The sequence below is a fragment of the Humulus lupulus genome, chromosome 5 (genome assembly GCF_963169125.1).
Source record: "Humulus lupulus chromosome 5, drHumLupu1.1, whole genome shotgun sequence".
NCBI classification, from domain to species: Eukaryota; Viridiplantae; Streptophyta; class Magnoliopsida; order Rosales; family Cannabaceae; genus Humulus; species Humulus lupulus.
This window is the reverse complement of record NC_084797.1, coordinates 23,574,743-23,586,214: the sequence shown is the minus strand read 5'-3', so window position 1 is coordinate 23,586,214 and position 11,472 is coordinate 23,574,743. Positions and strand designations below refer to the sequence as shown.

At 35.8% G+C, this 11,472-nt stretch overlaps 1 protein-coding gene across 1 annotated transcript; it reads right to left on the bottom strand.

Moving 5' to 3' along the window:
• Window positions 1–1,110: 1,110 nt before the first annotated feature.
• LOC133834630 (argininosuccinate lyase, chloroplastic) lies at window positions 1,111–4,867 on the bottom strand. Its single transcript, XM_062264303.1, has 6 exons — window positions 4,384–4,867; window positions 3,896–4,276; window positions 3,563–3,711; window positions 2,814–3,105; window positions 2,259–2,423; window positions 1,111–1,677 (listed from the first exon to the last, which is right to left on the bottom strand). The coding sequence occupies exons 1-6, from the start codon at window positions 4,738–4,740 to the stop codon at window positions 1,420–1,422; spliced, it is 1,602 nt and encodes a 533-aa protein (XP_062120287.1). The 5' UTR covers window positions 4,741–4,867; the 3' UTR covers window positions 1,111–1,419.
• Between the last annotated feature and the right edge of the window lie 6,605 nt (window positions 4,868–11,472).

Genomic DNA, 11,472 nt, shown 5'->3' with positions numbered 1-11,472 from the left:
GGATAGATGTAATCTCAAATTTTTTTATATGACGGTGTACATTGTAGGTATTTAAAATTTCTTGCAAATTTTCAAAAATTCTTAATAGTTTACGAAGCCGAAAACATGATTCAAACTGTCAAATTATACACGCGTACACAAAAAACAGGCACGAGTGCAACAGACAATTTAGACCATGTTTTTGGTACTATAATTTATTCGAAATTTCTTGAAAATGTGAGGATGTTCTAAATAGCTATAATGTACACCATCATATAAAAAAAATTTGGATTATATCTATACAAATACCGAAAATAAAAAAAAGATGCACCGGTATTAGAAAAAAAGGGATCTATTGTAGTCGCTCCCCATATATATATATATATATATATATATTAAAAAATCATAAATAAGGTTCTATAAATAAAACTAAGCAATCCTACTTCATGTAGATTGCTTGTATCTAGTATAAAGATAAGATGTATAGTGTTATCCAAAAAACAAGCATGGATGACATGACAAACATTTAGTATACGTGGCTAACATCTGGCAGAATTCGTGCTTGACTATCGACCAAGAAGACATCTAGTGTCACGACGTTCGATCTCTTCATACGACCAGTCTGGTCGTACGCATGCTATACGCGGAGAAGATCTTATGCAGTTATGATAGTATCCGAAATTATCTCTCATAATTTCCTGAGTATCCGATTATTTGGGAGATAATATCTGTAACAAATTAATGTAAATCCTCCTTAAGTCTATAAATAGAGAAAGAGGACTCAAGGGAAAGGGATCCTCTTTCATTTTGCTTTCTGATTACTAGATATTAGAGTTATCCTATTCTGATTACTAGATATTAGAGTTATCCTATATATTGTCTTGTTCTTCAGAAGTTGGTAAAACTCATTAAACCCTATATATTGTCTTGTTCTTCAGAGGTTGGTGAAACTCATTGAACCCTAGTTCTTTGATCACTCATTTGAATCATATATCAATAACAACAATTCAAGTAGACGTAAGTTATTACCAGATTCTGGGGCCGAACCACTATAAACTCTAGTATTCTTTATTGTTTCGACACATTCTGTCCAATGTATTTGTCCAAATCAAGCATATAATCAGAGTAATATAATCAGAGTAACATATAGTGTTATAAATAATAATAATAAAAAACACAAACACAATTCTTATATTTTTCTTCGTTAATTTTATTTCCCCAAATCCTTTCACAAAGCAGAACCTATTTCAGCAAATGGGGGACAAATTCAAATGACCCTAAAGTCTAACCTCACAAGGACCCTTAGACAAAGCAGAACCTTGTCAGTAAAACTATGTCGAGCAGTTCTATAAAGCTCCTCCTAGGGCTCTGGAGGACGAAAAGAAGCTTCACAATCGATATCAGATCCCCATATTAATGATCTCCAGAACCAAGCATCAGTTATGTCTCTTTGGTGATTTCAAGTTTAGTGGCCCAGTAATCAATTTGATTAGCAACACATGATGATCCCGTTGATCCATATGAGCAAAATTTCTTAACTGCATTTTCGACTCCAAGATACTCGTATACATCCTTGTCAAATACCGGATTTAAACTTCTCAGTTCATCAAGACTCAACTCCTTCAGTTGGCAGTTCTTTGAGACACACAGTGCAACTGACCTTCCAACTATGTCATGAGACGTTCGGAAGGGAACTCCCTGCAGAAATCAGATAAGAATCCAATAAGCATCTAAAAATAACTAGATTTTCACGAATATAAAGCATAACATGAAGATAAACAACTGCTTTCTGCATCAAGACCTATAATGCAAAGTACAAAAGATTCAGATTCTAACATCAGAAATTATTTGTACTCCCTTAATGGGTGTTATCACTCATTGACAAAATTCTGAGATCTTGGGAGTATCTATCCCTACCTTAATCTCTTCATATCATAGGATTCTTTCCAAGATATTTACATCCAAGGAATAAAAACATGATTTCATAAGCAGCCAAAAAGACGTAACTTCAAATAGGTATGCTAAGTTCTTACAGGAATAAGATTGGCTGTTAAAGGATATGGTGAGATTTATGCAATCCCAAACTGGTGTCTCATTATATTATCTTTCTCAAAAGTGAAAACCATCACCAAATAAGTCATTCTATCATCAATCTGTTGTTGAGACTTGAGATCAGTTTCTCCAGTAGCATGAAAGCTTATATGACTTTGTAGTTGCTAATGATGACGGAATTCTAAAAGTTAAACCAGTTGGCAAACAAAGAAGGATAATGATATTACCTTCTTCACAAGATAATCAGCCAAGGTTGTAGCATCAAGATGACCTGCTGGTAAAGCCTTTTTTATTCTTTCCTCATTGAAAGAAATGTTCTGCGCAAACTCAGCTGATACTTCAAGCATCCCCAAAATTGTCTTGACACTGTCAAATGAAGGTTCCTTATCTTCCTGTCTCAAGAAAAAAAGGGATAGAAAAAAAAAAATATTTGTCAGTTAAAACACAAATGTTGCGAGAGAATGCGGATTACTACACAAATGTTTTCTACATTACACCTGTATGATCTATGCACATGTAAGCAAAACAGATTTTTTTGTGTGTATGAACATATGGAGGAGGAAGGAAGCAAGTGCAAAGCTCCAACCAAGACATAATGGGTAGCATACATGAGATACACTTTTGGACCTTCTCTTGCAAACAGAGGAAAACATATAGCCCACTTTCTTAGGATTGATTTTTATCCTTGCAATCCGTTAAACGGTCATAGTAGATTGTCTCATTATATTATCTTTCTCAAAAGTGAAAATCATCACCAAATAAGTTAGTGTTGACATTATTACTTGTAAATCACGGTTGTAAGCAAGAGGAAGTCCTTTGCACAGTGTGAGAAGAGTAACCAGGTCTCCCACTACTCTAGCAGACTTTCCACGAACCAGTTCCATGGGATCTGGGTTTTTCTTCTGAGGCATGATACTACTTCCAGTTGAAACAGCATCACTTGGAGTTATAAATCCAAACTCTTCTGACGCCCACAATACCCATTCTTCCCCAAGCCGGGACAAATGAATGGCTATGATGGAATTAGCAGAAAGAAACTCCAAGATGAAATCTCTGTCTGACACTGCATCAATACTGTCAATAAATGAAGTTAGCCAGCTATCCAGGGGAGCCATAAGTCACATGTAACACAAAAAGCTATGTTCTGAATTAGGAATGCTGTTTTGGATGATCGTTTACATCAACAGCTATTAACAAAACCAACAAAGTCTCGAGATAACATCTTAGCTCTTTGTAAAGAGCTTCTCAATAAATTTAATCAAATCAAAAAACCAGAAAATAATTCCTCAGATCACAAAAAGAGAATAAGAAATGAGACCCATTAAGGGACATGTATTATTTGACGCTTAGCCTGGACGACCATTGATTAAGAAGTTAGATAGACAAGAGACGGTTATGAAGATTATTTATTAACCATCAACAATACAATGTTGCAAACAGAAATAACCCAAAGCCAGCAATTATAAAAGCTTCTCAGAGGTATAAAAGTAAGATACGGCTAAAACCAGAATGTGAACAACTAATGGATTACCTGTTCCTCATTGGACCAGTGAATCCTAAAGCATCAGCAGTCATGAACCGATCAATAGGAAGGCCCGTACCAGCCAATGCACAAGCACCTAAAGGGCAGAAATTCAGGCGAGCTCTGCAGTCTACTAAACGACCGGCATCACGTTCAAGCTACAAGTCAGCAACACAATTGCCCAGAATTAATACTAAAGCATGCCTCATTCTACTTAAGAAAAAGAGAAATCATAACAGTATCTGGATGAGCCGAACTCTAAAACAAAAATCATTGTTATGACATCCACAAAACCATATGCTTCCCTATCAATCGACGTAGTAATTTAATAAGAATTCAAACCTGCTCAACAAATGCTAAGAGAAGATGCTGCAGAAGAACAGGCTGTGCCCTTTGCAAGTGGGTATAACCAGGTACAATAAGACCATCATTCTTGATAGCCAGTTTCAGCAATGCAACCTGAAGATGCTTAACCCGCCCAACAATCAAATCAATAGCATCGCGGCACCATAGACGGAAGTCAGTTAACACTTGATCATTTCGGCTCCGGGCTGTGTGGAGCTTCTTTGCAGGTTCTCCAATCATATCAATAAGCGCTGCTTCAATGTTCATATGCACATCTTCCCTATCAGTTCTCCATTCGAATTTACCATCTTCAATGAGCTTCTCTATCTTATTAAGACCTTCAATAATGGTATCCCTGTCACTGTTGCTGATCAATCCCTACATGCAACATAATAAAAAAATTAAGCAACTTGATCATGTCCGACATTTCTCGGCATTCAAACAAAAGAACCCCAAAACACCAAACTAAATCCAAAAAAAAAAACCTGTTTGGCGAGCATGGAAGCGTGAGCTCTACTTCCCATGATATCATGCTTGTACAAGACCTTGTCAAATGAAATGGACTCAGTGAACCTCTCGACAGCGTCGGTGACGCTCTCCTCGAATCGACCCCCCCAAAGCTTGTTCTCCTTGGGCTCAGGCGTGGCTAGGGTTTGGGAGGCGCAAGTGAGGACGCCTCTCCTGAACATTGTTGGTCGGCGATGAGCGAAAGAGAGAGTGGGAGCAGAGAGGTTGGTGTTGGTGGTGGTGGTGGTGGTGGAGGAGAAGGATGAGAAGAAAGTGAGAAGTGAGTGAGGTGAGTAGGGTGAGGCATTTAAAGAGTAATGGGTGATGGACTCCATGCTCGATTCTCGACAATGGCGGCCTATGTAACAAAAATACACCAACCCTCTCTCTCTCTCAGACACACACGCACAAAGGACAGTATTACCATCTAACTTTAACTCACAAATAGCGCGGATCAAAATCCAATCCCATCGAGCCTCCGTGGGATTTGTACTATACCATGTTTAGTGCAAGACTAAATCAAGTGTAAAATATATTTTTAATAAATTTGTAATTTTTTTAAATAAAAAATTATTTTAATAATATCAAATAATATTTAGTACTCATAATTAAAAATAAATTATATAAATATTTAATATCACATATTTTATATATTAAATATTTTAAAAATTAAATTAAATAATTTTTAGTATTAATAAATTTTAAAATAATATAATATTTAATAAAAATATGATAACATAAATTTATTATTTTGAAAAGTAAAAAATTATTATATTTAAAATTTAATGTAAATTAATATATACCATATTCAAAATAAATAATAGTAAAAGAGAAAAATACAAAACATTGTAATATACATAAATTAATATATTTAAAAAATTTATATATTATATACTATAGAAAAAAAAAAAAAAAAAAAGAAGAAGCTAAGGACTATCTCTATAGAACAAAATTAGTGAAGGGTGAAGTATATTCAATCCCCCCATCAATTCTAGTTTTGGCCCAAACATAGGAATAGACAATTAGCCAATCTCATGTATTTGTTCTTTGAAACAAATAAACCCCTATATATATAAAGATTAGATTAAAATCCAATCATTATAATCGGTGTAATTTAGGATTAGATTTCACATATTTCTTCCTTTATTTTTCAAAATCTGACTTACAAGTGGAAGATGCTCACGTAGCAAAATCAACCACAAAAAACATATTAAATCATTTACATTAATCAATAAAAGAAAACTCATATAAAATCTCCAATTAAAAGTCTAATTAGAAATAAGCAATCTAACTTCCAAATTGTGAAGTAATTTAGGTTTATTTTTCAAGATCGTTACACTGTGTGTTTAAAATAGTGATTAACTCGTTAAGAGAGTCATTTAGACCAAAATGTGTAATTAAAAGCAAAATAAAGGTTTAGGTACTAAATTTTTTGGTTAAAATGACTAAACTTTTCATCTAGGGTGTACAAAATAGTCGGCCTAAGCGACAGAATTAGACTTTTATTCTCTAAGTCCCACGAAATATCCCGACCGTGGCGACCAAGCAAGCCGAACATGTGAGCGCCACTCCAAAACTCTCTAACTCATGGTTAGCGACATTTCCTTTGCCCTTACCTGCACCACAAAGTACCCGTGAGTCAAAACTCAACAAAGAAACCCCACTAAGGCATAATAATAATCGCATTCAATTTAAACAACAATTAGCATGCTTTAAAGTTTATAAACATATTCATTCCAACTATATAAATCATTAATACGTTTCACAACTTATAAACATGCTCAATTCAAACACATAAATTATCTCACAGCCATGTCGAGCGGCCCTACCAAGCAAGGTGCGTCTCCCGACACCAAGTTTACGACCTATGCCGAGCGAGTGTGTACAGCACTCCACAGTGGTCTTGCGCCATCACGGCCTACATTCCGCATGTATTACCGAATACGACTCACGCCAATCAATCACAAACATATATAAGGCAATCAATGCAACAACCACACATATAGAATGGGGTATGTAACCCGAACTCAACTTTCAAGTAAACGGTTATAACTATTACATACCAACATTGGGGCATGTGCACCGCTCTATGTGCATGTGCCAATTTTCTTACCTCGAGTCCTGTGTTGAAGACGGAGCGACCTCAAGGGCGATTCATTTCCTGAGCCTCGCGGAAACCCTTTATAATCATGAAATTCCTAGCTGGATGTGGCTTTAACAACTCTTAATCCCTTCCTTTGCTGCTCAATTCTTCAAAGTTTTCTTCAAAATTCTAAGGATTACTTTCCAACTTGAGTGCTCTTCCTTTGGGTAAGTTGAAAAGAAACTAAGATAGATCAGTGATAAAGGGAACACGTGAGAATGCCCAAGACTTCCACACTTAGAAGATTTTACTAACTTTAGGGTCAAAAGAAATTTTTTCCATCCCATTTACTTTACCTCAAAGTTAACCCGCAATGACATTTTGGTCATTCAACTTAAAATCCCACTAACCTATAATTACAACTCTATGACTGAAAATACAAATAAATAAAAGAAGAAATAGAAGAAGAGAAATAGAGAAATACAACTCTATGCAAAAGAATACAAATAAAGTAAAGGTGTTTGAAACAAAAGAAGAGAATATTACAACTCTAAACAAAGGTTACAAGTAAATAGAACAAGAGAAATAAGAAGAAAAGCAATATGAAAATATAAGAACAAAACAAAAGGAAACTCTCACTTACACAACCTAAGTGAAGAGTGTTGGGGATCACCAACTTGAACAAGGTTTAAAACCTGTGTCCAAAAGCTTATTTCCCCCTAACTCAAGCACTAAGGGATCTCTCTTAGATATTGGAAATGCTTTCTGGAATTATCAAGCCTCAAGGTGTTTCTAGCCGAGTGATCTAATGGATAGAAAAGTTGTGTCTTACAAGTGAGCATTAGACTCCTATTTATAGAGTTTTGAGACACCCTTTGAATTTCAAATTCCACCAACCCTCATGGCTGTTACTAATGATTAATTAGATGTTTATGGAATTAAAATAGAGATTTAGGAGTTATTTGGCTATTGGAAACGTTCAAAATTGGATAAAACCAAAAATTGGAAGATGTTGCCAGCCACTTGGGTCGCGGCTTGACAAACATGGGCCGCAGCCCACGATGTGTTTTTGCCTCTTGGGCCGCAGCTTGAAAAACTCATGCTGCGGCCCAAGACGTTTTTCAGCAACTAATTTTTCCAAATTTTCCAAAACGTTCCAAATTCATTCCCACTTGATTTTGTAACTTCCATACACATTATAGGAGTTAAAATCACATCTCTATCAGCCATTTCACATACGGCTTTTAATAAATTCATCTCAAAATTGTGTAACAACAAATCTACACAATAATGGGTAATATTTGGAAGTTACAAATTTGTAACACCAAATATGTTACATATTTGGATTTATCTCATATATCTAAATATTGTAACTCTCTATTATATGTTACAATATGTGACACTCTTTGTCACATTTATTTAATCTAAAATATTATATTATAAAATAATATAACAACAACCACCATGAAAATGGAGATGTCTTCACCCAAAAGGAGAAGAAGCAGCGTTGTCAGTAACCATAGGTTAGCAAGGCCACTAGTCGCATCCCATCAATTGCTGGCAATGAGAACGAAGAAAAGGAATATGTCGAGGACAACACCAGTTCCAATGAAAGAGGATTGTACCCCTCCAAACAGCCCTACCCCTACGTTCACAAAGGCACGCCAGTGGCTCCAGCCAAGAAACACAGAAACGGTCTACAACTAACGTAGAGAAGAAAGGCCTAAGGCTGACACTAGGTTGATTAGGAGAGAATATAATTTATTTTCCTTGTAGCAATGCTTATAATATATATAATTTATGCATATATTATATAAAATATAAAAATATTTAATTTGATGATTTTATTGGTTGTCAACTATTTTAGCCTTCACTCTTCAGACAACTACTGCCTCTCCCAAAACCCATTTTTTCTTTCCTTCTTTCATTTTCACAATTTCCAACTCAGATCTGCTCTGTACCTCTTAGAGAAAATAACATACACCTCCTCAGATGGCTGACAACCATGCAACAACCACCTTCAAAATAAACACTAGCACCTCCTCGAATGAATGACGAACATGCAACATTAATAAATGAGAACAATGATAACCTTATCTCACCTCTAGCACACTCACTCACTTTTTGTGTATATATTAACACTCGCACTCACAATCATACTACCTCGGCCACACTCCAGGGTATACTCACACTCACTCTATCAATCACACTTACTCTGTATACTCACTATAATATATGCTTTCCTTAGTAAGGGGTATTTTGGTAATTTTGGCTTAGGCCCAAAGAATCAGGGTAAATTATGTGTTTATGAGATATGTGATATGATATGCATGATTGTTATGTATGACTTATGATATGAATCTATTAGTTCGATCACACAACTGTTCCTTCAAGTGTTAGGGTTCATAAGGATATAATAATTAAGTTACGGGGGTCAAAGTAGAATTATAAGCTTTATAGTAGAACTTGAAATTTATGAAAGTTAAAACTATTAGTTTAAGGAAAAAATACTAAAAAAGGCTTAAGTGGATTCATAAGGAAGCTTAGATGGGGGATTGGATTTTAATTGTATATTTATTGATTATTAAGAATTAATTAAATATGGAAAATAAGATTAGGATTACGCAAATACGCCTTTTAGAATTAGGTTATCAAATCAAGAGGTAATTTGCACATTCTTGATCTAGTTATTTAAGGCTTAAGAAATTGGAGGAGGATTTTGGTGGTGAAATAGAGGGATTAGAGTGAGAATTGAGGAAAGAAATCAGGATTGGTGGCTGAAGCAATTATTGGTAAGTTCTATAAATCATGTTATTTATGTTTCATGGTAGATTTAGGTTTTCATGATGAAAAATGGTTAAAGAATGTGATATTGATTAATGGAAGTTTATTAGATGTTTAGGATTGATTTTAATTGCGTTGTTAGTGTTAGAAACATGTGTAGGTTGCTTGAATTGGTGATTTGGGTCGAAACTTTACGATTCGTGGTTGAATTTGGGTTTAAAATCACATCTGCGATTTCTGGTATCCGATGAGCGTGACCGCTCTCTGCGTGTAGCACAACTACGCTACTCGCCCAGTTGTGAGAACACTCTGTGGGTGTGACCGTGCCCAGGTACTGGCGCGGCTGCGTCGGTTGCCCAGAATCGAGATTTTTGGTTTTGATTCACTCTTTTGATTATGATTTGGTAACTTTTGGTTTGGGGTTTTGTGCAGTAGGGTTTTAGGATTTTCTTAAGGATATTTTGAGTATGAATTAACCTTAGGAGGGATATGTGTGTATTTTAATATGGTTTTGGCTTGACTTGAGTTTAAAGCTTTTGATGTTGTATGATATGTCTAGGCTCGTTAAGGATACTTGAAGGAATGCTTTAGAGTGTGTGGATCGTTGCTGCTATTGAGGTAAGAAGAGTTGACACCTGCACACAGGGTATACGCTCGACATACTCAGTTATGGTAGAATTATCTGTTGTATGTACGAGTACTACTTAAGTATGAATATGAATTGCATGATATATTATGTTTTTAGTAGCTTATGTCAATGTTTGTTTATGTGTGTTATATGTATTTGTGTATGATCACGTGACATGCTCACGTTATTAAATGCATGTCTACGTTACGAAATTGCATGCTTGCCATATGTAGGAAATTGCATGTTGACGTTATTTTTGTGCTCACTGTACTTTTGTTCAATTTAAGTTGGATTACGATCTTTTGTGTTGATGAATATGTATTTATGATTTAATATTTTATTGTTATGTTTTTAAGTTATTATTATATGTTACCTGGTTAAATCAAGGGGTTGTGTCTGTACGCCCTGATTTTCCCACGGGCTAATTAACAAGCTGAGATAAGGCATAATCATGACTACCACGTGGACATCCCCAAGACCGAAGCTGCCATCGTAAGGTCCTACCTCCTTAGCTCGAGGTAACCTAAGGGTTCCCCAAGATTGCTCAAGGACTAAGTCTGGACTCTGAAGGCCGCAGTCGAGGTAAGCATCCAGCTCGTGGTACGAGCTGGAGTTGGAAGCTGTGACCTTTTATAAAGTCAACCACGCAAGGTAAACGTGTATATATCAGACATCACGTGTCTGATATACCCCTGACTTCTCGGGCACGCAGCAAGAACGTGCGTATTCAAACACCCACGACTGGTTTGGGCCGTGCGGCCCATTATCCCCTTACCTATTGATTTGACCACACTTATGTGTCAAGTTTAGGAATTAATCATGAATGTCACAGAGTTGACATGATAGGTAAGAAGGTCACGGGATGACCTTCTTACCAACTCCCAGGTGCCTTCTCCTATAAATATGGAGACCTTGGGAGTTAATAGGGGTTGGATTCAAGATTGTAAGAAATACCCTGTAATCAAATACCCAGTATATAGCAATAATACTGACTAGTGGAGTAGAAGGATTTTAACATTTGAACCACTTAAAAAACGTATTCTGAGTCACCATTTCATTTCTAAGATCATTCATCTATTTCGGTTCAACCTAAGCACTAATCAATTTCTCTTCTTTTCTTAATTACTTGTTGACGAAGAACTGCGTCAACAGTGTCCTACACAACTCTTCTTGTTGAGCTTTGGCTTACAGGTACTCCGTGCTGCAGGTAAAGGCAATGAGGTGATAACAATGCAATGAGTTGGAAAGCTTTGGCGGAGGGTGTACATGTCTAGAACTCAACGACCATTAAGGGTCGGGCCTATCTGGGAATTTATTTGTTGTTTAGTTTTTGAAGACGTGTTTCAGTTGGAGTCTATGAATTTAGGTTATGGTTTAAATTTTATTATTTGGATAAAGATGTTTTATTTTATTTATTACTAATCACGGGACTCTGGAGTTTCTTTTCTTTTGACTATAAGGGTTGTCAATCACATTCATTTTCTTTATAATAAACGTTGTTTTATTTCAAATTTATTTATTACATGAGTCAGTTAATGCCTCATGGAATTGGGCATTACACTCACATACTCT